The sequence below is a fragment of the Neoarius graeffei genome, chromosome 7, assembly GCF_027579695.1.
Source record: "Neoarius graeffei isolate fNeoGra1 chromosome 7, fNeoGra1.pri, whole genome shotgun sequence".
NCBI classification, from domain to species: Eukaryota; Metazoa; Chordata; class Actinopteri; order Siluriformes; family Ariidae; genus Neoarius; species Neoarius graeffei.
The window spans coordinates 95,664,527-95,691,371 of NC_083575.1; the positions used below are offsets into that span (position 1 = coordinate 95,664,527).

General features: G+C 42.5%; 2 protein-coding genes across 6 annotated transcripts; one reads left to right on the forward strand and one right to left on the reverse strand.

Moving 5' to 3' along the window:
* LOC132889768 (deoxycytidylate deaminase-like) lies at positions 1–18,925 on the reverse strand. Its single transcript, XM_060926585.1, has 7 exons — positions 18,807–18,925; positions 17,370–17,471; positions 13,593–13,677; positions 8,498–8,642; positions 6,439–6,555; positions 5,935–6,031; positions 1–456 (listed from the first exon to the last, which is right to left on the reverse strand). Exons 2-7 carry the CDS (start codon positions 17,429–17,431, stop codon positions 372–374), a joined length of 591 nt encoding a protein of 196 aa, XP_060782568.1. The 5' UTR covers positions 17,432–17,471; positions 18,807–18,925; the 3' UTR covers positions 1–371.
* Positions 4,828–26,841, forward strand: LOC132889766 (uncharacterized). 5 transcript variants are annotated; one of them, XM_060926583.1, is made up of 4 exons: positions 4,828–4,930; positions 7,960–8,042; positions 14,972–15,314; positions 19,259–20,239. In XM_060926583.1, the coding sequence occupies exon 4, from the start codon at positions 19,332–19,334 to the stop codon at positions 19,941–19,943; it is 612 nt and encodes a 203-aa protein (XP_060782566.1). In that variant the 5' UTR covers positions 4,828–4,930; positions 7,960–8,042; positions 14,972–15,314; positions 19,259–19,331; the 3' UTR covers positions 19,944–20,239. The 5 variants fall into 5 exon arrangements, 4 of the variants coding, with proteins under 4 accessions (XP_060782566.1, XP_060782565.1, XP_060782564.1 ...); XM_060926582.1 differs by lacking the exon at positions 7,960–8,042 and adding an exon at positions 11,810–12,820; XM_060926581.1 differs by lacking the exon at positions 7,960–8,042.
* The last annotated feature ends 4 nt before the right edge of the window (positions 26,842–26,845 follow it).

Sequence of the window (26,845 nt, forward strand, 5' to 3'; positions counted from 1 at the left end):
CTGAGGATAATTAAATGTTTATTCAATTGGGTTATTCAGTTCTGTCAAATTAACATCCAGTAATTAATAGTAATTAATAATCAGTAATTTGAAAGAAAACACAGAAAGCAGTATGTGAAATTGCTAATATAGTGAAATTAATTTCCCCCACCAAAAAGATAACAAATCAAAAGTTAATTTAAGAGTTTGCTTAAGATTAAAAGTTAATTAAAATTTTAAAATGTTCACTTTGCAGTATTTAAAGTTTTCACCGAATCTAAATTAGAACTCATATCGAATATACTGGGATTTTTTCTTCAGTATTTATGGAATGTTAAATGTTTTAGTAATATTCAGCATTTCAGCAGCGAAGAGCACAGTCCCAGGAAGATTTACTCAGCAAAGGGTTCGATGGACTTCAGCAAGGCTTCGGCAGACTTCAGCAAGGCAGAAATTTCCTCCTTTGATTCAAACTGCCTAAAAACAGAAACCAATAAAAGAAACCAATCACCACTCACATATGAGAGTCTACAATAGTGTAAAGGTAATATATCAGTATACTGGTCGCCTGGCCCCTCCTCCTCTCCTGCCCCGCCCACTCAAGACTCCTGTCTGTCCTGGTCCCCTGTTGGTGGAATGACCTTTACATTGAGGTCAGAACCACTGACTCCCTGACCACCTTCAAGCGCAGACTGAAGAATCACCTATTCAGGCTGCACCTCTCCCCTTCTTCCCTGCGGTCCTGACCAACCCAAGCTGTGTACTGTCTAGCCTGGGGTTAGCTGTTTGAGTTCTCTATTTAGTTGTACTTTGTATGCTTGGCTGTTTGCTGAGTGTTGGTACTTCAACAGGATAAAACACTAGGTGTTACAAGGGTACTTCAAAAAGTTCTCAGCCTTACCTGGAAACAAGGGGTGTAACTCCTATTTTGGGGCATAACTGTATACTGTAAAGCCTTACATCACTGTCCATAAAAACGCAAATGAAAGAAGCAATCAAAGAAGAGGAGAGGAAAGAAAGCTTCAAGCTGGCATGATATTGCTCCAGGACAATGCACCTGTCCACACAACACAGCTAGCAGGGCAGAAGCAGCCCAATGTGGCATTTTCAGAGTGATAATGAAGTCATCCATGCTGTTGAGGAGGATCTGGAGGCTTCAGATGTGACTTTCTTTCACGAATGGATAGCGAAGCTTGAACTTTGGTGGACCAAGTGCATTGAAGTTAAAGGAGACGATGCAGAAAAATCAAGCAAGAACAATCTTCCTCCTGTGACCGTTTCTGGGTGAGGCTGAGAACTTTTTGAAGTACTCTTGTATTGCTGTCACTTGTTCAATTGGCACTAGAACTTTCTTGTCTAGAAGTTCAGCACTTCATGTACCTGACTTTTGTACTTGTACATCACTCTGGGCAAGAGCATCTGCTAAATGCCTGTAATGTAATAAAGAAAAAATAAATCAATAGCTGGATTCAGTCGGTGGCAGTCAGTCAGTTAACCTTGTTGAAATGAGCACCTTGATTCTAATTTGTGACTTAGGCAGGCTATTGACTGGAAAGGTCTCCCACTCAAACACAGGTGATGGGGATGGAGACAGGGTAGATTGACCTCAGGTCTCCCCATTGGAATCCTGAGGTAGGCGGAGCTGGGGAATCTAATAATGCACGTCTAACTTTATACAGTACTGATTGAATTTGTAAAATCCGTCACACTACGAAGTGCTATCAAATAAAACAACTCATTCATAATACTGTGAAAAATATACACTCATGGCCACTTTATTAGGTACACCTATTCAACTGATCTAATCAGCCAATCACATGGCAGCAACTCAATGCATTTAGGCATGTAGAAATGGACAAGACAACCTGCTGAAATTCAAACTGAGCATTAGAACAGGGAAGAAAGATTATTTAAGTCACTTTGGACATGGCGTGGTTGTTGGTGACCGATGGGCTGGTCTGAATATTTCAGAACCTGCTGATCGACTGGGATTTTTCACACACAATCATCTCTAGGGTTTACAGAGAATGGTCCGAAAAAGAGAAAATGTCCAGTGAGTGGCAGTTCTCTGCACGAAAATGCCTTGTTGATGCCAGAGGTCAAAGGAGACTGGCCAGACTGGTTCGAGATGATAGAAAAGTAACAGTAACTCAAATAACCATTCGTTACAACCAAGGTATGCAGAAGACCATCTCTGAATACACAACATGTCGAACTTTGAAGCAGATGTGCTACCGCAGCAGAAGACCACACCGGGTGCCACTCCTGTCAGTTAAGAACAGGAAAGTAAGGCTACAATTTGCACAGGCTCACCAAATGGTCTGAGGAGTCTCAATTTCTGCTGCGACATTTGGATGATAGGGTCAGAATTTGACATCAGCAACATGAATCCATCCTGTCTTGTATCAACGGTTCAGGATGGTGGTGGTGGTGGTGTAATGGTATGGGGGATATTTGCTTGGCATACTTTAGGCCCCTTAATACCAGTTGAGCATCATTAAAAGCACTATAGCTGACCTGAGTATTGTTCCTGACCATGTCCATCCCTTTATGACCACAGTGTACCCATCTTCTGATGGCTACTTCCAGCAGGATAACACATCATGTCACAAAGCTCAAATCATCTCAAACTGGTTTCTTGAACATGATGAGGAGTTCACTGCTTCCACAGTCACCTGATCTCAATCCAATAGAGCACCTTTGGAATATGGTAGAAAGGGAGATTCACTTCATGGATCTGCAGCAACTGCGTGATGCCATTATGTCAATACGGACCAAAATCTTGAAGAATATTTCCAGCACCTTGTTGAGTCTACAGTGTTTTGCAAAAGTATTCATCCCCCTTGGTGTTTGTCCTGCTTTGTTGCCTTACAGGCTGGAATTAAAATGGATTTTGGGGGGTTAACACCATTTGATTTACACAACATGCCTACAACTTTAAAGGTGAAAATTGTTGTTTTATTGTGACACAAGCAATAAGATGGAAAAAAAAACAAATCTGGAGTGTGCATAGGTATTCACCTCCACCCTCCCACCCACCCCCCAAGTCAATACTTTGTAGAGTCACCTTTTGCTGCAAGTACAGCTGCAAGTCTCTTGGATTATGTCTCTATTAGCTTAGCACATCTAGCCAGTGGGATTTTTGCCCAGTCCTCAAGGCAAAACTGTTCCAACTCCTTCAAGTTAGATGGGTTCCATTAGTGTACAGCAATCTTCAAGTCATGCCACAGATTCTCAATTGGATTGAGGTCTGGGCTTTGATTAGGCCATTCCAAGACATTTAACTGTTTCCCTTTAAACCACTCCAGTGTAGCTTTAGCAGTATGTTTAGGGTCATTGTCCTGCTGGAATGTGAATCTTTGTCCCAGTCTCAAACCTCTGGCTGACTCAAACAGGTTTTCCTCCAGAATTGCTCTATATTTAGTGCCATCCATCTTTCCTTCAGTCCTGACCAGCTTTCCTGTCCCTGCAGATGAAAAATATCCCCACAGCATGATGCTGCCACCACCATGCTTCACTGTAGGAATGGTGTTCTCAGGGTGGTGGGTTTGTGCCACACATGGCATTTCCCATGATGGCCAAAAAGATCAATTTTAGTCTCATTTGACCAGAGAATCTTCTTCTATGTGCTTGGGGATTCTGCCACATGCTGTTGGACAAACTCCAAACATGTTTTCTTAAGCAATGACTTTTTTCTGGCCACTCTTCCATAAAGCTCCGCTCTGTGGAGTGTACAGCTTAAAGTGGGACAATGCACAGATACTGCCATCTCTGCTGTGGATCTTTGCAGCTCCTTCAGTGTTATCTTTGGTGTTTTTGTTGCATCTCTGATTAATGCCCTTCTTGCCCGGTCTGTGAGTTTTGGTGGGCGAGGCCTTCTCGTCAGGTTTGTAGTGGTGACATATTCTTTCCATTGTGCTATCATGGATTTAATAGTTGGCAGCACGGTGGTGTAGTGGCACACCGTCACTTCACAGCAAGAAGGTTGTGGGTTCAAGCCCAGTGGCCAACAGGGACCTTTCTGTGTGGAGTTTGCATGTTCTCCCCATGTCCGCGTGGGTTTTCTCCAGGTGCTCCAGTTTCCCTCACAGTCCAAAGACATGCAGGTTAGGATAATTGGTGGCTCTAAATTGACCGTAGATGTGAATGGTTATTTGTTTCTAGTAAGAAGTCTTTCAGTGGTATTGTCCATTTTACTTTATTTTTAAAACTATATTTATTCCAATAAATCAATTTATTTTTCTTTTTTAGTTTTTTGAGTTATCTATAAGTAAAAAGTGTGAATATTTTCGTAACTTACTTTTTTATGTGATCAAATTAATTTTATTGGACTTCAACATAAATTGATTTAACAAAACTCAGTTTAGACATTGTGGCAGCGGGGGCGTGGTCAAGCGCCGGTCTGTGACAGGAGGGCGGAGCCAGGGAAGGTGAGTGGCAGAATCACTACACCTGATGGTAATTAACCTGTGTTTGTGTGTCTTCCCAGTAACCACGCCCTATTTAAGGAGGCAGAGGGAGAGCAGAGGAGAGCTCTTCCCGGGACAAGAACACAGCGTGTGTGTGTGTGTGTGTATTTACCCACACACTCAATTGGGTAAATACACACACACACGCTGTGTTCTTGTCCCGGGAAGAGCTCTCCTCTGCTCTCCCTCTGCCTCCTTAAATAGGGCGTGGTTACTGGGAAGACACACAAACACAGGTTAATTACCGTCAGGTGTAGTGATTCTGCCACTCACCTTCCCTGGCTCCGCCCTCCTGTCACAGACCGGCGCTTGACTACGCCCCCGCTGCCACAGACGTTTATATCAGACATAAAGCGTCATGACCCGCCCACCTGCAGCAATGGAAGAACAAGCCCGGGCAGGCAGGCTTCACTGTCGAATGTTCCTGAATGTGAAGACACGTTTTTTCACTGAGCCTAAGGAAAACACTTTACCGAACTCATGTAAGTAACAATTTATATTGTTAAAAGTCAGATTTTGCTAGAATAGAATTGAAATGTATAAATGTGCAATTTGCAAAAGCATGGCTCTGTTTTGGGCAGCACGGTGGTGTAGTGGTTAGCGCTGTCGCCTCACAGCAAGAAGATCCGGGTTCGAGCCCCGTGGCCGGTGAGGGCCTTTCTGTGCGGAGTTTGCATGTTGCCCGCATGGGTTTCCTCCGGGTGCTCCGGTTTCCCCCACAGTCCAAAGACATGTAGGTTAGGTTAACTGGTGACTCTAAATTGACCGTAGGTGTGAATGGTTGTCTGTGTCTATATATCGGCCCTGTGATGACCTGGCGACTTGTCCAGGGTGTATCCACCTTTTGCCCGTAGTCAGCTGGGATAGGCTCCAGCTTGCCTGCGACCCTGTAGAACAGGATAAGGCGGCTAGAGATAATGAGATGAGATGGCTCTGTTTCCTAACGTTGCCCCACTGTGAAGCTCCAGCTGGTCAGAAGGAGGGATCTGTGAGTTGTTTAAGTTAAAATGTTTCAACATATACACACTGAAAGACACTACTGTGAAGGTGTTCTGCTTGTGAATTGTTACAGAAGTACAGATCATCTTAATGTTAAATTGTTTTAGTAAGAAACTGTACCATTTCTTACTATACCCTGAGTATAGTATACTCTGAGTATACCCTGCCTCTCGCCCATAGTCAGTTGGGATAGACTCCAGCTTGCCTGCAGCCCTGCACAGGATAAGCGGCTACAGATAATGGATGGGTGGACTGCATAGTTGGCTTGTTCTGGGATATATTTTCATTCTATTTTATTTTGTACAACATTTTTCTTTCATGTATGAAAACTTGCTGCTGTAACAATTTCCCAGATTGGAATCAATAAAGTAAATCAATCAGTCTATTTATCACTTATGTTTGTTCACACACACACACACACACACACACACACACACACACACACACACACACACACACACTCTCTCTCTCTCTCTCAGAGACTCACCTGTGTGGAATACCTGCTGTGTCCAGCATTGTGAGAGAGGCCTTTGATTCATTGCTATCTGCATATTTATTTGATAAATAAACCACACCTCTTATACCTGTAGTGGAAATAGTAATAAAGGTACACACACACACACACACACACACACACACATACAGGCTTCAGCTTTAACACATGATGGGATATTTTCTTACTGACACTTGCTTGCTATCATCCGAGCTTCGATAAAAACACAACCAGACTTCATCAGTGAAAATTCAGCTCTTTACCTGCTAGCTAACTAGATGAGCAATTTAACCTAGCAACATCCAGACACTTCCTGTCGGGACGGCTCATATACCTGAGCTAAACAAGCCATAAAAAACCCTTTGTGATAAGACAGATTTACACTATAAACTGTATAAAATACATGCAGGATATTGCAGACTAGTGTACAAAAGGCACTAGTCTGTATTTATAAAAAGCTGTATTTAGGGAAGGGTGTGTGTGTGGTGTTTCCTTTACCTGATTGGATGATGGCTTTGGCACACTCGTTACAGGGAAACAGAGTGACGTAAATGGTGCATCCTTTCACATCCACTGAGGTTTTATTCATGATGGCATTCAGCTCCGCATGGCAAACTGTAACCAGGATAAATATTTTTAGACTAGAGAAATAAATCAAGCAGTGATTTGTAAGGTCTTGGGATCGAGGGATACTTAAAGGTTCTGACTGCAAAGTTGAATTCTGGGTAAAATGTTCTATGTCTATTGCTGTTGGAGTTTTGAGATGTTTCACTGCTGCATGCACACGCGCGCACACACACACACACACACACACAGTGTATCCTGTGTGTAAATGTTTTGCCAAGATAAAAAGTGTCCCACATTTTACGATTCTGGAGATTGACGATGCAAGTGAGCAACAATATCATGTGACCACTGTGGGGCATGTTTGACCTACTTTTAACCAAAACAAGTCAGCGTGGGCAAACATGGCGGACTTGGCTCTCCCTCCAGTGGAAAAGGAAAGCTTGCCTAGTGAGTGCAACTGCAAGACAGAGCAAGGTTAGATGACGTGTCATTTTTCTGGACAGATAACTAAATCATTCTAGCTTGCGCTTCGCGATCTTAGCCTTAGAATGCATGGGCTCGGCTCCACGGTAGTGAGTATGGAGTTATACACCTAATGTTTTGATCTTACAGAGAAAGAAACAAGAACACAAAAGCAGTAACAGAGAAAAGATATAAATATTCGTCTTTTGTTTCACAGACCTATTCATGAACGTCAACACAAATTACGTCCCTGCGACTCAAAACTCTCCGAGGTCGATGCAGAGTCGCAATGTTTTCTGCGCATTGCCATCTTGGTGTGATGCAGTTCCATAGTTATACTAATTAGTTAAAGCTCCTCACATTCAGCTGTTTCCTGTTTCCGTTGGGCTGTACAGTTTACCTCAAGAGGGAGGAAAACGGTCCCAAAACAGAGGAAAACGACCCTCAAGACATCAAAATGATCACATCTCATCCACATGATATTGTTCTTGCAAGACATAGGACAATACCATGCACAAAAAAAAATTAAGTTTCAGATGACTTTGCAGTGAGCACTTTTAAGTCTTAAGAATCACACTTTTCTGAGGATGTAATAATCTGCTGCTGTAATTGCATTATAGACGTGTTGATAAATTAGAGTTTTAGAGTTAAAAGATTCAGCCGAATTTTTATTCACCAGAATTAAAGAAGGTGGCTCATCAATCTGACCATTTACAGTGTTAATTAGTTTCAGGAAGACCTTTACTGCAAAAGTTGTAAAGTGTTATTTAGCTAGTTGTGTTTGCAAGCAAAAATATTATGGCTTTAAGGGTTCGTGGTAAATGTGTTAATTTCTCTTAACTTCTGTGTGAGAAAATAAAGTAAGACGGAGCAGAGAACAGGAGTAAAACCCTGTTTGCACTGTCAAGTGACTTAACAAAACACTACAGACTCTCTCGATTACGTTCATTATGTCATATTAGATATGGTTATTTTTTTCTTTTTAATCAGACATCTAGAACTTCCTCAGGACAAATGAAACCGGAAGAAACCCTGGGAAGGTGCAAAATTCAGACAGGAAGTATCTTTAGTAGGTGGGTGACATTGCTGATATTCCTCGAATATGTGAAAAGAGCTAATAAATTCCCAACGTTCTCTTTCTTGTGCAGATGTCCATAAAACTTTTTTAAAACAATTTAACAAAACAGAAATTGCACAAAATAAAATGTGAATGTTGTCACACATCACAATATTCTATAAATTTGTAAATTAAATAATTGATAGAACTCAGTTTAAAATCAGTAATTTTACAGTTTTCATTCTACATGCTCTCTTATGAACATTGACACAGAGCAAAAGGTGCCAATACTTTAATTTATAGTCAAAATACAGAGCCGTTTGAACAAACATTACCAGAGGATGGACAAGCAGAAAAAAATAACCAAAACACTACAGAGGCACTAAAATGCCAGCCACAGAAACGTCACACTGGGTTACAGCTAAAAGAGTAAAGAAACATTTTAAAGCAGGCTGAAGTGCAGTAACTCACCATATGGATATTTTATTTCCAGAGGGTTAGGGGATTCATGTTTCCACAGCTGACGCTTCAGAAACTCATCCTCACAGCCACTGGGCATTTTGTTATAGCCGACACCAACAATGTTTCCTTCCTCATTTACAATGCATGCACCAACCTACACACACACACGAGTTTATATTAAATCCTCTTCAGAATAAAGGGAAGCAGAAGAAAGTTGAGAAACAGATCTCAACCTGTCAGATTTATATACTAGAAAAGCACTCGGAGAGCGCAGACCTCCGCCAAGAATCCTTTAAAAATTTCCGGGATCCAGACGGTGATCCGGATCACCGCCAAAATTTAATGGATTGTTACTTGTGCCCAGTCACACCTCTGGCAAAAATTTCAGAGCAATCCGTTCATACTCGTAACTTTTTCCATAATGTTGCTAACATACAAACCAACGAACAAACCAACGCTACCAAAAACATAACCTCCTTGGCAGAGGTAAAAACGTTTAAAATAATGCCAGGGGATTTAACTATCATCAGCTTCTGAACTTCAGACCTTCCTCAGGACAAATGAAACCGGAAGAAACCCTAGGAAGGTGCGAAATTCAGACAGGAAGTATCTTTAGTAGGTGGGTGACATTGCTGATATTCCTCGAATATGTGAAAAGAGCTAATAAATTCCCAATGTTCTCTTTCTTGTGCGGATGTCCATAAAACTTTTTAAAAACAATTTAACAAAACAGAAATTGCACAAAATAAAATGTGAATGTTGTCACACATCACAATATTCTATAAATTTGTAAATTAAATAATTGATAGAACTCAGTTTAAAATCAGTAATTTTACAGTTTTCATTCTACATGCTCTCTTATGCACATTGACACAGAGCAAAAGGTGCCAATACTTTAATTTATAGTCAAAATACAGAGCCGTTTGAACAAACATTACCAGAGGATGGACAAGCAGTCATGCATTTTCTACACTACACATGAGAACACTAAACAGGGTGATTAACTCCATCATGTTATATACTACATACAGCACAAAACCTGCAAATGAACAGGAAGCCATTTGAGATTTGCCCCAATGAGAATGGAAGAAAAAAAAATTTTATATCATTTTAGCTTTGCTTAAATTATTTGTATTTTTTTGGATACTTGAAAAAAGAAAAAAAGAGAGAAACTTTAGCAGATAGTACACACTGATGACTGAAGATTCTTGCGATTTCTGTCAGAGACATAACGCATATGTGTGTTTGACCAGTCTATGTAGTATTTTTAGGTCCGTCCACATGCCCTCAGCATGGCTAATGAAGGGTGCTAAAACTCAGTGCAAGTCTATGGGTACCACACAACTGTCTTGACAGTAGAAATAGTGCAATAAGTGCATCCGCATGCGTTCATGCCTCAAACTTCTACTTGCGCACGTTTGTGCTCTGTGTCTCAAGGGCTAATTACATGCACACCTGTAGCCAATTTGGAGTGCAATCAGTGCACGTTTAAAAGGCAAATGCAGTGGCAGATGAGGTCTCCACTTCAGAGCCAGCGCCAGAGGTTGACAGGGCACCCTCTGATTCCACTGCCAGCACCAGAAGCTGACAGGGCAGCCTCAGCCTCACTGCCCATTCCAGATCCTGCACACCAGAGGTTGACAGGACAGCCTCCGCTTCAGAGCCAGTGGCCAACAGGGTGGCCTTTGCTCCAGAGCCAGCGCCAGGGGCCAATAGGGCAGCCTCAGTGAGAATGCGCTCTTTGCTGTGCCACCCAGCTTCGACAACATCATCGCTCCGCCACCTTGGCTTCAACATAGTGTCCAAATTCTGGCCAGAGCCCAAGCCCATGTTCTGTCTGTTGCCCAAGCCCATGCCCAAGTCCTGTCCAGAGCCTGAGCCCAAGTCCATGTCTTGACCAGAACCCAAGTCTCCATCTGTGTCCTTGCCCATGTTCAAGACCCAATCCGAGCCCAAGCCCCCACCTAAGCCCAGGATCTGGTGCCACATCCACCCAGAGCCAGAACAGAGCACCGATGGCACAGCATCCAGTGCCAGGTCCTCATCCCTGGGACCATCCAAGAGGGGTTATAGCTCCTAGAGGGAGCTCTTTGGGGGCAGTTCGGTCACATCTGCATGCGTTCCTGCCTCAAACTTCTACTCACACGCTGTGTCTCAAGGACTAATTACACGCACACCTGTGGCCAATTTGGAGCATAATCAGCACGTGCTTTAAAAGACGCTGAGAACTCACACACAGTGTAAAGTATTGTGTTGACTGTGACCCTTACCAAACCATGTGTTTACATGGTCATTCTGGTTCCAGACTCCAGTTTTGTGCATTTTGGATTCTGCTTTTGTCTGTGCCTCTGATGTTTGTGCCTCGCTCAACCTTTTTGCCTGTCTACTGTTTATGATTCTGCCTGCTAATTTGGACTATATGCCTGATTGTTATTTTCATAATAAAACACTTCTGCACTTCCATCCGCTGCCACCAACCTATACTGATAGAATACTTTGCCAAAACATGGATGTAGCGGAAGAGAGCAGTTACACTGCTCAACACCATGCCTGGGTTTCCATGCCTCAGCCCGGATCAGTCATTTTTCTGCAGCAAGTAGAATTGAACACACTGGTAACCTACCATGGAATGGATTACCCACCAAATGGATTTCTTCTTCAATGCAGGTTTGGGTTTTTTTTAATGAGAGCCTAATAGAGCCCAAACTTCCAGAGACATTGTGGGTCTGCTGCATGATTTATTGGCTCACCAGACCAGCACATTGGTGGGCCGAGTGCTTAGTGAAAGTGTGGCACCCATGCCTCCGGAGCTCCCAGGCTTTCGCTGAGGAACTCAAGTCTTGGTTCCAGACCTCCAGGAAAGAGGACCCCCATAATTTTGTTTTTTGGGGGTGTTTGACTCCAGAGGACAATGCAGCAGCAGATGAGGAGGCTGATGCAGCGGCAGAGGAGGTGGTCATTGCTCCAGCGCTCCCTCCAGAGGCTGACACAGCAGCAGAAGAGGAGGCCAACACTCCAGAGGTTTACATTTATTTATTCCCTTTTCATATACTACCTCAATATGCACACACAACCCTGCACCTTATGATGTTTGTGTCTGCACTTTATGTTGTTTGTATTGTTTACTGTCTGCAGTGTTGCACTCTTGCACTTTATGTGTGTTGTAGATTGCAGTCCTGTGATGTTTAGATTGTAGTCCTGTGATGTTTAATGTACTCGTAGCACCATGGTCCTGGAGACACGTAATTTCCTTTTAACTGTATACTGTACCAACTGTATATGGTTGAAATGACAAATAAAAGAACCTTAACCTTACCCCAGGGATCCCTCCTGAATCTGACGCAGTGGCAGAGGATGAGGTCTCCGCTTCAGAGCCAGTGCCAGAGGCTGACAGGGCGGCATCTGCTCCACTGCCCGTTCCAGAGCCTGCACACCAGAGGCCGACAGGACAGCCTCCATTCCAGAGCCAGCTCCAGGGCCAGCACTAGGGGCAGACAGGGTGGCCTCCACTCCAGAGCCAGTGTCAGGGGCCGAAAGGGTGGCCTCAACTCCAGATTTCTGTGAGCACAAGCTCTTTGCCAAGCTGTCTGGCTTTGAAGACGTCATCACCCTGCCACCTGGCTTCAGTGCAGACAAGCTTTTTGCCCCGCCACCCAGCTTCGAAGACATCATTGCTCCACTTCCCAGCTTCAACATAGACAAGCTCTTCTCCCCACCATCTGGCTTCAAGGACATCATTGCACTGATGCCTGGCTTCGAGGATATAATTGCTCCACCGCCTGGCTTCAGCACAGACGAGCTGTTTACCTCACTGCCAGGATTTGAGGACATCATTGCTCCACTGCTGGGCTTCACCAAGAACGAGACTGTCACTGAAGCCAAAGCCCAAGTCCTGTCCAGAGCCCGAGCCCATGCCCTGTCCAGAGCCCGAGCCCATGCCCTGTCCAGAGCCAGAGCCCATGCCCTGTCCAGAGCCCAAGCCCAAGTCCATTCCTCAACCAGAACCCAAGCTTCTGTCTGTGTCCTTGCCCATGTTCAAGACCTGACCTGAGCCTGAGTCCCCACCTAAGCCCAGGATCCAGTGCCACGTCCACCCAGAGCCAGAGCAGAGCACCGATGGTATGGCATCCAGCGTGAGGTCCTTATCCCCAGGACCATCCAAGAGGGGTTCTTTGGGGGGGAGTTTCTGTCGCATCTGCATGCATTCCTGCCTTGAACTTCTACTCGCATGCGTTTGCGCTCTGCGTCTCAAAGACTAATTACACGCACACTCGTGGCTAATTTGGAATGCAATCAGCATGTGTTTAAAAGGACACCGAGAAATCACACATGGTATGAAGTATTGCATTGACTGTGACCCTTACTGAGCCTTGTTTTTACACTGTCATTCTGGTTCTGGACTCTAGTTTTGTATATTTTGGATTCTGCTTTTGTCAGTGCCTCTGATAACCTGTTTGTGCCTCACTCGACCTTTTTCCCTGTCTACTGTTTATGATTCTGCCTGCTGATTTGGACTGTATGCCTGATTGTTATTTTTATAATAAAACTCTTCTGCGGGCGGCACGGTGGTGTAGTGGTTAGCGCTGTCGCCTCACAGCAAGAAGGTCCAGGTTCGAGCCCCGTGGCCGGCGAGGGCCTTTCTGTGCAGAGTTTGCATGTTCTCCCCGTGTCCGCATGGGTTTCCTCCGGGTGCTCCGGTTTCCCCCACAGTCCAAAGACATGCAGGTTAGGTTAACTGGTGACTCTAAATTGACCGTAGGTGTGAATGTGAGTGTGAATGGTTGTCTGTGTCTATGTATTGGCCCTGTGATGACCTGGCGACTTGTCCAGGGTGTACCCCGCCTTTCGCCCGTAGTCAGCTGGGATAGGCTCCAGCTTGCCTGCGACCCTGTAGAACAGGATAAAGCGGCTACAGATAATAAGATGAGATGAGATTTTTAACAGACTGTGCAAAAGCACTAACAGAAATATTTGTAGGTATCCTTTTAAATCTCTAAATAGAGGTAGAAACACTGGGCACCCATTAACCTTGTGGACCTCACAGGAAGGCAGTCATAAGGGGGTAACATTACAAGTGCAGCATTTAGGACAAAGTGTCTGATACCTTTGTTCTAGGATCAGGGCTCTTCATAGAAAACAGGAGGGCAAGAGCCATAAAATATCTATCGTCCTCAGATGTTCCAGTTACCCTGTAGAGGATTTGAGAAAAGAGAGGTCAAGTTACAGTGAAGGAGAAAAGTATTTGGGCCCCTTTTATCCCCCTTTCTGTCACTGAATATACCTCCAGTCATAGTATCAGTCAAAAGTTTGTACACCCCTACTCATCCATAGATTTATGTGCATTTTGTCTATTTTCTACATTGTAGAACGATACTGAAGACATCAAAACTATCAAATAACATATCAAACATGTATAGAATCATGAAATAAACAAAAAAGTGTTAAAAAACAAAGTATATGTTTGATATTTTAGAGTCTTTGAAGTAGCCAGCGTTTACACTGATGATGCTTTGCACACTATTGACATTATCATTTTCAATTAACAGGTGTGCCTCCTTAAAAGTTAATTAGTGGATGAGTTTCTTACCTTCTTAATCAGGGATGAGAATGAAAAATATTTAAAAAGTCTGAAAAAACCAGGGCGGGCCCCATGGCTCAGGGGGGCGGGGCCCATGGCTCGGGGGGGGGGCCATGGCTCAGGGGGCGGTGTCATGGCTCGGGGGGCGTGGCCATTGCTCAGGGGGCGGGGCCCATGGCCCAGGGGGCGGGGCCCAGGGGTTCCAGGGGCTAATGATTTTTGGCTATTTTTATTTATTTATTTATTTATTTTATTTATTATTAGACAGGGAGATTATTAGACAGGGAGATTATTTTTAGACAGGGAGATTCTTTTGTGTAATCTGAGCTGAAGTGGGTTTTGTGCTTTGGTTTTTTGGGGCGCGCGCGTGCTCTCTCTGCCATGCCGATCCTGTAGGCTGCGCTGACTCAGCTGAAAACTCCGGTCCTCGAGAAAAGAGATAAAAGCCCGCCCACACTGAAAGCTGATTGGCTTATTTTCCTGAGAAACCCAATCAGGATGCTCTTTGTCTGGCATGCGCTACATGAACAAGCACACAGTCTCCCTCGCGCGTGCACATTCTAAGATACGTGATGCAGACCTTAATGTTGCGCGAGCACGCTCAAAAACGATCATTTTGGTCTGAAAAAGTTGGAAATCCGCCGATCGGCAGAAAATTCTGATCCCTGCTTAATGCATCTAAGATCAAAACAGTAAACAGTAAATAATAAAAATACAGTAAAGAGCCCTATTCCACAACTGTAGTAATCCATATTATATCAGGAACTGCTCAACTAAGTTAAGAGAAATGACATCCATCATCACTTGAAGACATTAAGTGACTTAATTAATAAAATACAGAAAAAAAACATTGAATTAGAAGGGGTGTCCAAATTTTTGACTTGTACTTTCTATCTGTATTGCAGATATCTTCATACTGACCCTTCCCACTCACGTGACCTTCGTAAATGCGACCGCCATTTTGGACATGAAAACATAAAAGAAAAAGGAGCAAGATGCAGAAAACACCTTCACTATCCAGGATTGTTCACTGACGTTCGGAAGTACACGAAGCCCTCGTCTTTACCTGACTTTGGCCCACATGATCTGTATACCTATGTCATTAAAAACCCATCGCCATACACAGGTATTGATCTGAAAGCGTATAAGAGTTTGGATGCCTACAAATATTTTGTGTCAGGCTGGGTAACATGCCTACATCAGTGGGTCGTCCCTGGAGCCGGTGGTCGCCATCTTATTACAGCTAAGGTTTGTTCACATTTTCATTTAATGTCGGTCCTCAGGATAAACAAAATGTTATTAAATGTGTCAGATCACAGAATCCAGGGACATATGTCTACCCGGGGGCATTTTGAGTTATTGACAGATTCAGAAAGTACAGTTTCTAAGCTTTCCAATGATGCCTTCCATGTGGAGATCTGACAATATTTGAAGAATGTGTGGCCTTTTGAAAGTGCATACCTCTTAAAACAGAAAAGGGAGAAAATCGCCCTCAAAGTTTTCCATCTCAGCTACTCTGGGTGTAGGGCAGGCACATAATGGTGCTCATTTGCATGACATTAAGGAAAGCCCTACCCCCTACTCGCTAGCACGATGCTACTTTCATGTAAACAAAGATCACCACGTCAATTTTCTTTCCATGCAAAGTATGCCCAACACAATTATGAAGTACAAAAATAAGTCCTAAAGTATACTTTAACAATTTGTGGTTGAAAAATTACTCACACCGTAAGACAGAAAGAGAGCACGATGATGACACAACTAGCACAATGCTAGTTTCATGTAACCAAACCACAACACTCTCCGTTACATGCAAAAATAACCACACAGCCTTAGATTAATAAACTTACCCCATCAGAAAGAGAAACGTCGCCTTGCACACACCAATGCCTCCGATGGAATGTAGTCCTAGAACACTTCCTTTTGGTTGTGTTTTTTTTTTTGCTAGAAATGGTTATCTCCGATGTAACTACCGTGCGTCTGTTTGCTTCGCGGTGTTTCAGCTCCTCTGCACTCTGTTTAGCTTGCTCATTCCATAGTGAAATTACATGTCTGTATGCAGCTTAAGTAGCCATGCGCTCAGCTCGTATAATATAGCTGATTGGCGGAAAAAAAAAAGACTTAAATCATCATGTGAATGGCCCATATGGTAATTTACCCACACCCCCCAGCAGGCTACAGTCCTGACAAAAACGAGACAATTTGCAACAAAAAATGTATGCTTTTCCAACAAAACAATCTATTATCTGAAATACTGATTGCATTCTTCAAGATCTCAACTTGCACAACAATATAATGGCATGATGGAAGTCTTGCTGAAAGTCGTTCCTCGTTGTTGGCTGTGGTAGACTACTGGTAGTTCATGTCCAAAATGGCAGCCGCATTTGTTGTGACGTCACGTGGGATGGGTCTATACTGTATCACTACTGACTAAGCTATATAGTAGAATTTTCAGATTATGTTATATTACATATTTGGATATTGACACATCCACATGTGTTGGTGCAAATCACAGCACAGTGCTCAAGCTCATTAGGATTAATTGCCATGCACCTGTTTCTGATCAGAGTGCAATCACAGCTCGCACTTAGAAGGACTCTCAGTACACACAGACTTTGTGAACTATACACCTAGTACTCTGTGTCTGATGTTACCTAGCCTTTGTATTTAGTATTGCTTCTCTGGTTTTAACTCTGTTTTCTGTTTGCCTGACCACATCTTGTCCTGCCTTGTTTATACTGTTTACCAATCACCTGAACTCGGTTTCTGTTTCTGCTCTTTGCCTGATGTTTTGGATATGTTTGCCAGCATGCTTTTAAATAAACTCTTTCAGCTCTTATGTCTGTCTATTACCTTCTTGCATGACATTAATATTACATCCAAACTCTTTGATATTTTAATATTTGAATATTAAAATTAGACATGTAAAATAAACACAGAAGGATGCACTCAGAGCTGGTGTGGATTTAGATGTTTGATGAAAAGGAATGCATTTGAAGTACATGACAAATATATGTGACAAAAACTATTTCAGAAACCCAGGCTGCGTGAACTGGCCTTTACACACACAGCCGATGAAAGACTTCCATCGAAAATGTCTCGTTTGTAAAGAATGTTTCCATGGCTGCATTTATTGTTAAGCACATCAAATTTATATAGCATACATTATACATGCTAACATTTTGATAGCTATCACTAGGAGAGTTAGCAAAATCAAGTCTAAGTGATTGATAATGGTCCAATATGATTATTTGGCAACACAAATCAAAACTGAAGTGTGAATGACAAACTTCCTACACTTACTTGGTACGCTTCTTTGGCATTGGTTCACTGTTTTTCTCTTTTTCCATGAATTTGCTGGCCATCACACCACTTAGGCTTTGAAAGCACAGTTGCTTGCTTACTCTGAATTTAAAAAACAAATAAACAAACAAAAAAAACCCACATTCAGTATATAACTTTTACTGCTGTAATGCAATACCTAAAGCTAACTAACTTAAACACACACACACACAAAATTATGTACACTGATCAGCTGTAACATTGTGCAAGTCCCCCTTGTGCTGCCAAAACAGCTATGACACATCAAGGCATCGACTCTACAAGACCTCTGAAGGTGTGCTGTGGTTTCTGGCACCAAGATGTTAGCAGCAGATCCTTTAAGTCCTGTAAGTTGTGAGGTGAGGCCTCCATGGATCAGACTTGTTTATCCAGCACATCCCACAGATGCTTAATCAGATTGAGATCTGGAGAATTTGGAGGCCAAATCAACACTTTGAACTCTTTGTCATGTTTCTCAAACCGTTCCTGAACAGCTTTTTCAGTGTAGCCCTTGTCAAAGTCGCTCAGATCCTTACACTTGCCCATTTTTCCTGCTTCCATCACATCAACTTCAAGAACTGACTGTTCTCTTGCTGTCTAATATATCCCACCCCTTGACAGGTGCCACTGTGATGAGATAGTCATTATTCACTTCACCTGTCAGTGGTTTTAATGATGTGGCTGATCGGTGTATATTTATTAGGAGATATAAAACATTCTTGATAATTTTTCTGCTGCTATATTTGCTGCACATATAATTTATTGTAGTTTGTCATTAAAAGTTAATGCCATGCCTCATGTGCCATTTAAATATTTGATGAGACAGACTTTATAGTCCTTCATAAAACATAGTCCATTAAAGCAGACATTTTCTAACCTAAGTGAATCACTACTTTGGACTGTTTTTATTGCTTTAATTACGGGTTGAAGAGTCAGTATGGCAATGCAAACCTTTGGCCATCATTACCTGCATGAAAAGCTCTCTAACAAGTCAACAGATACTAATATTAAGATAAAAGTGAACTCATATTTGGGTGTACAAGAAACTGAATTAGTTTTAGAATTAATTTAGGTAGAATGGCCACCAAATTCGAATCTTTCTAATGTAGATCCAATGTAGGTGTAAGGATGTTGGAATATAGCCATGACAACCAGCTTTCATGCTAAAAAAATGAGTAAAACACATGGATCCTAAATTTTGTATTTGTTTGAGAGAGCACAAAACTTAGGAGGCAGCAGACTGAGAGAATCCTAAAAGATTATTTCCAAACAAAACATCAACCAACCATCTAAACAAACCAGCAATACTGGTACAGAAGTAGCAGAGTATCAGGGGAAACAATATATTTATCTTTCCATATTGGGTTATTGAGTGTTTGTTCATACTAATGTGCAATAATGTTGATTTGAAACACTTACCTTTTGTCGTGGGTGTAATTTTAATTTCTAGATGATTATATGAAGTGTCGCACTCTTTAAGGATGTGTCCAGACAACACTCGCCTTCTCAGTTCCTCTGGAGCACAAATGTGGAACAGGGAAATCCTATTTAAATACATGTACATTATAAATATGCAGAGATACCTTGGGTTGGGTTCAGGGTGGAAGAATGTGTCCAGTCACACCCTCTACAACCATTTCTGTAATGACATCAATGCTGACTAACTAAAATGCTCAAAAAAAATACCCCACCTCAAAACACTGATAACGAAAGGTGTGCCATTCGTGTTCATAGAAAATGAAACTACAACCTAAATCAGAAAAAACTTGGCACAGTATGTTAAAATTGAAGTTAAAGCAGAAAACTATGATTTGTAAATAAGCTTTGACTTGTATTGCACTCATTAACCACAATGATGAGTCATACTACAGGGACGAGGTGAGCCAACTGGCCGCGTGGTGCAGAGACAACAATCTCTCTCTTAATGTGGAGAAGACGAAGGAGATGGTTACCGACTTCCGGAGAGCCTCCACCCAGTATCCTCCACTGACCATCAACGGTGCCGCTGTGGAGAGAGTGAGCAGCATCAAGTTCCTGGGTGTGTACCTCCCCGAGGATCTCTTCTGGAGCAGCAACACTGCATCGCTGGCCAGGAAAGCTCAGCAGCGTCTCTACTTCCTCCACAGACTGAAAAGAGCTAGAGCACCAGTCCCTATCATGCACACCTTCTACCGCAGAACCACTGACAGCATCCTGACCAGCTGCATCACTGTGTGGTACGGCGGCTGTACTGCATCCTGCCAGAAGACGCTGCAGCACATAGTGAGAGCAGCTGAGATCATCATCGGTGTCCGCCTACCCTCCCTTCAGGATATTTACAACACACGCCTGGCCCGCAGAGCACTCAGCATTGCGGGAGACTCCACCCATCCCAACCACCACTTCTTCAGCCTCCTGCCTTCTGGGAGAAGATTGAGAAGCCTCCGGGCGAGAACCAGCAGACTGAGAGACAGTTTCATCCACCAAGCCGTCAGGATGCTGAACTCCCTCCCAGGCCAGTACCCCCTTCCCTTAACACACAAACCAAATGTCACCAGCCACTTTAACGAACTGTAACGAAATTTAATTGCACTATGTTAAAACTGTTTACAATACTGTTTACACTTTATACATCTTTTATCTTTGATAGACTTCACTGCTGTACTGTTTATACTGTCATATCTGCCATATTTATACTTACACTGTAAATTCTGCTCATACTGCCATATTTATATTTATACTGATAATTCTGTTTATATTGTGCTATATTGCCCTGCTATACTGTCAGACTGCTGTTCCCATTTACATTGTTCATTCTGTTTATATTGTCATTCGTCACATTTAAATTTATACCATTAATTCTGTTCACACTGCTACATTTGCCATATTTATACTTTATGGATTGCCACTGTCTTTTCTTAGATAGCTTTAGCTTATGTGTGTAAATATACCCCCCCCCCCCCCTTTTTAAAGTTTCTTAAAGTTTACACTACCGTTCAAAAGTTTGGGGTCACCCAGACAATTTTGTGTTTTCCATGAAAAGTCACATTTTTATTTGCCACCATAAGTTGTAAAATGAATAGAAAATATAGTCAAGACATTTAATCGACCCCACAAATGTGAAGCTCCAGAAACTCAATCTGCTCAAAGGAAGGTCAGTTTTATAGCTTCTCTAAAGAGCTCAACTGTTTTCAGCTGTGCTAACATGATTGTACAAGGGTTTTCTAATCATCCATTAGCCTTCTGAGGCAATGAGCAAACACATTGTACCATTAGAACACTGGAGTGAGAGTTGCTGGAAATGGGCCTCTATACACCTATGGAGATATTGCACCAAAAACCAGACATTTGCAGCTAGAATAGTCATTTACCACATTAGCAATGTATAGAGTGGATTTCTGATTAGTTTAAAGTGATCTTCATTGAAAAGAACAGTGCTTTTCTTTCAAAAATAAGGACATTTCAAAGTGACCCCAAACTTTTGAATGGTAGTGTATATCTTGTACCTATATTTTATATTTCATGTTTATTACTGTTTGCACCGCGGATAAGAAGGAAACGCAATTTCAATTCTCTGTATGTCCTGCACATATGGCATTATTGACAATAAAGTTGACTTGAACTTGAAAACAATACAACAGCACATTGTTTGATGTTTTACAGTGGATATAAAAAGTCTACACACCCCATCAAAATGATCAGTTTCTCTGATGTAAAAAAAAAATAATAAAAAAACAACATGAGACCACAATAAATAATTTCAAAACTTTTCCCACCTTTAATGTGATCTAAAACATGTACAATTCAATTGAAAAACAAACAAATCTGTGAGGGGAAAAACATAAAAAAATTAAGAAATGTACAATAAGCTGGTTGCATAAGTGTGCACACCCTTAAACTAATACTTTGTTGAAGCACCTTTTGATTTAATTGCAGTATTCAGTCTTTTTGGGTTCACACCTGCCATCAATTAAAATGACTCTGATTAACACCAAATAAAGTTCAGATTATTAAAATCACAGGTGTGTAGATCACACTTCCGAGGTTGCCCTATCTTTCCTGAGTAGAAGCATCTGAGACAGGGTTTTGAACAAACACTGAAGGATTGGATTGGATTGGATTGGATTGGATTGGACTGGGTTTCCACCACCTCCCCCCCACTCCCCCTCATCCTTGTCAAATATAACACAATACAGTTAAAAAGATTAATGTGACATATGAATGAGAACATGAATAAATTTATTAGAAGTCTAGGATATTGTCAAAATATTACTGTATGAATCATTAATTACTACAAATTTTGGGTAATAACAAAGTGATTTCCAGACTCATTAGTCAGCAGCTTATAAAATAGCACTTGATCACATTATTTTTGCCTTTTTTTTTCTTTTTTTTTTGCATGTGCAGACAATACAGGTGAATTTATCACCGTTTAAATTTGCTGAATTAATAAAATAATTCTTCAATGGGGGCGGCACGGTGGTGTAGTGGTTAGCGCTGTCGCCTCACAGCAAGAAGGTCCTGGGTTCGAGCCCCGTGGCCGGCGAGGGCCTTTCTGTGTGGAGTTTGCATGTTCTCCCCGTGTCCGCGTGGGTTTCCTCCGGGTGCTCCGGTTTCCCCCACAGTCCAAAGACATGCAGATTAGGTTAACTGGTGACTCTAAATTGAGCGTAGGTGTGAATGTGAGTGTGAATGGTTGTCTGTGTCTATGGCTACGTTTACATTACGTCGAATCAGCGGATCATCAGATTAATGTTCTTAAAACGATTCGCGTTTACACTAAAACCGTTAGCCGTGCACATAGCAACGCCAATACGCGGATACGCTCGGCTCCGCAGGCATCCTGCGCTCCAAATCACTCCGCCCTGAACAGCGAGTGCCCTCTGGAGGGTGCGCACTCTGGCCCTGCGCAGCTCACACAGCGCGCGAGTGAAGTGAACAAGCCACGATTCGGGACTGAGCCGCTGTGTGTGTGATCCCAGCGCATATCACTTATTACTTGCAAGTGGAAGGATGGCAAGCCTAAAGACAATCATAACTACACAATGGGCAGTATTTGCATCAGTATTTGCAGTATTTTCATACTTTTATACTCTTTAATGAAAGGTGATACAAGGCGGAAGTCCGCGCCGTTTTTCAGCAGTCGCGTCACATGACCAACGCCAGCGAATCAGGAAGGTGGATGTCACAGTGATGTTGTCCAATGAGACGCCAGCTAGAGCTCAGCACAGCGTATTCGCGTATTCTGAATGTTTACACAGCACCGGACCAGATACGATCTGGATTGAATACGTGGACGCTGGCGGATTCCCGTTTCCTGGCTTTTCCAGGGGGTTTAATGTAAACGGACAGTGCATCCGCGAAGAAAACGAGACAGATACGGTCTAATGTAAACGTAGCCTAAGTGTCAGCCCTGTGATGACCTGGCGACTTGTCCAGGGTGTACCCCGCCTTTCGCCCGTAGTCAGCTGGGATAGGCTCCAGCTTGCCTGCGACCCTGTAGAACAGGATAAAGCGGCTAGAGATAATGAGATGAGATTCTTCAATGGTAATGAATTTTGTAATTACCTCTAGGGACTGAATAACAATGTGGTTGATTTCAGTGATAAATCCTCACCGTGCATGCTTAACTCAATATTTTTTTCTGGCTCTGGCTCTGGGGTGCTCTTGTCAAAATGGTTTTATAACATTTCTCTGCTGGGAAACCCCAAGGTTTTTATAGTTAAGAGTTCATGTGAAAATAATCAGTGCTATGTTCAATGTTCTGGGACATGTGAGGCAGAAGGTAGACCGTAAGCTATTGTGAAAGCCTTGGGTCAACCTGGTCCAGGTATATTCTCCCATGACTTTAGTTCCTTAACCAGTTAGACAGCCAAAAGCTGTTTGCTCTGCCAATTCCATAAAGAACCACTGATGTCCTGGTTTCATGGAAAATTGACTCATTACTCCAGAAAATATGCTGGCTTCACATGTCTCAGAGAAAGCATTTGCTAGCCTCTCCTTCCTCATTTAGTAGCTATTGCATGATGGGTGAGAGCTAGCCAGTGGGTATTGGCAAATAACCAAACTGTGGAGGTGGCGGCACACAAGTCAATGCCTTTAAGCATCAATGAAATAAACACAATACTGGAAGGAAGAGTGGGCAATACCTGAGCACTTGAGCAAATGAATAATTGAGCACACCCATATGGCACACTGCACGACAATGGAGAATTCTGATTGGTCAGAAGTTTCTACAGCTCTGACATTAGTGTAAGTGCAAATCACATGTTTATGTACTCGTTACACAGGTTAATTATCGTACTCATTCTAATATGGTATGGTTTCTATAGTAACAGATCATTCATAGGGACTTGTAAGGGAGATGCTGAAGGCTAATAACAGCTGGATAAATAAATGTGTTATTTAACAAAGCAAAAGATGTAGAACCATTTATATTTTTAAGCTTTGTATAAGGAGTCTCCACCAATGTCAGTGCTTCGTAACAGAGTTTTCAGCCACAGGAAAGTCTTTGAGACAAAGGAGTTTCCACTTTCTTGGAAACATAACAAAGTGGCTTTTTTTGGTCTTAATACACTTTTTACATACTGAAATGTCATTCCATATTATTAACTCTAATAACTGTGAGAGTTTGACTCCCTATTTAAATCTGTATTGCGGCACCTTGCCAGATGGAAGTAGTTGCCATCTTTATGATGGTGTTTGGTATGACCCAACAGTGAATAGAACTCATGATCTCCCAGTCGAGAGATGGACACGATAACCATGAGGCCAGCCTACAGTGGACTAGTCAAAGCCTTGACTTAAACCCAATTTAAAACCTGTGGAATGACCTGAAGGTTTCTGTCCACCAAATCTAGGTGTACTAACCTTGTGGAGGGCCACCCAAACAGACTGGTAGCTGTACATGCTGCTAAGCAGTGTTGGGGGTAACGCATTACAAAGGAACGCATTACTGTAATTTCGTTACTGTTGTCAGGAACTTAATAACGTAACGCATTACAGTTCAAATTTCGGTAACGTTATTACAGTTACTAGACTGTAGTAACGTTCGTTACAGCGTTACCCACGATTTTGTGCAGTGAAATGTAGGTTAACGAATTCATTTATGTAAACCAGTGAGCTACATGAATTCATGTTAAAACCGCGCTGTTTTAGTTAATGGCGCATGCGTGCCTAAACTAGTTGCTGTGGAAATTGTTTACAGTGAGATGGAAGAGAGCAAAGTCATGGATGTGGGTGAGAACACCGGAACACCATTATTTTCAGTTAGTTGCATGTAAAGGCAAAAACATTTTGGTAAAGTGCAAGCTATGTCCTGGAGATAAACAGCTTTCCACTGCAGAGCTTTCAATGAGCAACTTGTCGAAGCACTTGGCTAGACAGCACAGTCATACAAAACTCATGGCGAAAGATCCCCATGGCCTCAGTCGCGGTGATGAGGAGACTGCCCCAGCACCAAAACAGGCGAAACTTACAGGAGGAGGAGTACGGCAGGTAACACCACAGGCAGAAATAAATAAGCAAGTAGCAGCCTATGTCATGGAGGACATGGTTCCCTTGTCTACAGTAGAATCGCTCCGTTTCAGGAAAATATTAAACAAAATACCAACAACGCAAGCGCCCATATCAGACAGAAAAACATTGTCGAGTTACTTGAGCAGATGTTATGCTGTAATGGAATCAGATCTTAAAAAGACATTTGAGACCATGGAATATATTTCCACAACGGCAGATATGTGGACTGCTAACAATAAAAGTTATCTTGGAATGACTGCTCACTGGATTGATGAGAACTTTAAGCGTAAGAAGGCTACCATTGCCTGCAAAAGGGTCAGAGGGCGACATACCTATGATGTAATAGCCAGCAAAATAGAGCAAGTGCATTCAAGTTATGGATGAACTCAAAAAGTTGCAAAGTGTGTCACAGATAACGGGAGTAATTTTCTTAAGGCCTTTCGAATGTTTGAGATGCAACCTGAAGGGTCCTTAAGTGATGAGGAAATCATTGATGAAGAAGGGGTGACTTTCACAGACATTGATCATGTGCTTTCCACAAATTCTGATGGGCAGTTTTCTCTGCCCCCTCATCTGCGCTGTGCATCCCATACATTGAATTTGATATCTACTACTGATTTAGAGAAATGGGTCACTAGTACTAACAGTGAATGCAGAGCAGTTTACAGAAGTGCTCTTGGGAAGTGTTCAACTCTCTGGAGCAAGACTAGCCGCTCCACTGTGGCATCAGATGAGGTTGAGGATGCAACCGCAAGAAAGCTCATTGTCCCTTCTACAACAAGATGGAACTCCCTTTACAATGCTTTGTCTCGCATCACAGACATTCTAATCGCAGAGCTGAACACCCTTTGTTCTAGACTGGAAATCAGAGGCATCACTGAGCGAGAGTATCAGTTCCTGAAGGAGTACTGCACAGTGCTCAAGCCACTTGCTGTGGCACTGGACATATTACAAGGAGAAGATAACTGCTATTATGGCACTCTCCTGCCAACACTGGAGATACTTATGTCCAAGTTGCTTGCCCTTAAGGATGGCCTGTCCCGCATGACAGCTGGCATGTTTGATGCCATTGTACAGGTAAATACAATGAACAATAAAATGCCTACATAAAATACATGCTGTATCTATGCATATCAATTACTGCATTTTTCATATCGGCCACTTGTAAAGCATGCTATTGCATGTATGTCTAATGTTGTGTCTCATATTGCAGGCAATCAAAGACAGGTTTTCAGCCATCTTAGACAGCAAGGATGCCCTCATTGCTGCTGTCACATTGCCCAGATTCAAGGTCTGCTGGCTCAAAGATGAGACAAGGAGGGATGCTGCTAGGAGACTGCTCATTTCAGAGTGTCGGGCTCGGATTCCTGAGGAGGAGCAGGTGAGACCAGCAGAGGCCCCTCCTGGCCCCTCCAGTCAGAATGACTTTTTTTGCATTTGAGGAGGAGGAGCAGACCTCTTACACTGCAGATACGGAAGTCATGGAATACCTGAAATCACCTAAAACTGACATGGAGGTTCTTAGACAGTTCCCCAGGATCAAAGATATCTCACGGCAATCCAACACTCCAACACCACCAAGCGCACCGGTTGAAAGGCTTTGTCAGGGTGGCATTGTTCTGACCCCAAGGAGGAACAGACTCTCTGACAGGAAATTTGAGAGCATTTTACTAATGAGATACAACCATTGTTTCACCAGAGAGAACGAGAAATGAATTGTGTGGTAAATTTATGTTCTGCATGGCCTGTTCATTGAATATGTTAATATACAGAGTACATTTCCTGTTTCTTCATTTACAGTCAATGCAGTGAAATTAATGTGTTGCTGTTGACTCACCTGATTGCCCTTGTATAGCCTCCATTTAGTTTTATTTTGTGGATTTTATTTTGAGGCAATTGTTTGTAAGTACAGGGCACAATTCATGCAGTCATGTTTTCAAATGACTGACAGTTTCAAATGC

Excerpts from the sequence above, each read along its gene's own strand:
- LOC132889768 (XM_060926585.1), bottom strand. The coding sequence starts at position 17,431 with ATGGCCAGCAAATTCATGGAAAAAGAGAAAAACAGTGAACCAATGCCA. Across the intron at positions 13,678-17,369 it reads ATGCCAAAGAAGCGTACCAA|GGTAACTGGAACATCTGAGG; the intron begins GTAAGTGTAGGA and ends AATCCTCTACAG. Across the intron at positions 8,643-13,592 it reads GCCCTGATCCTAGAACAAAG|GTTGGTGCATGCATTGTAAA; the intron begins GTATCAGACACT and ends GTGTGTGTGTAG.
- LOC132889766 (XM_060926583.1), top strand. The coding sequence starts at position 19,332 with ATGGTTACCGACTTCCGGAGAGCCTCCACCCAGTATCCTCCACTGACC.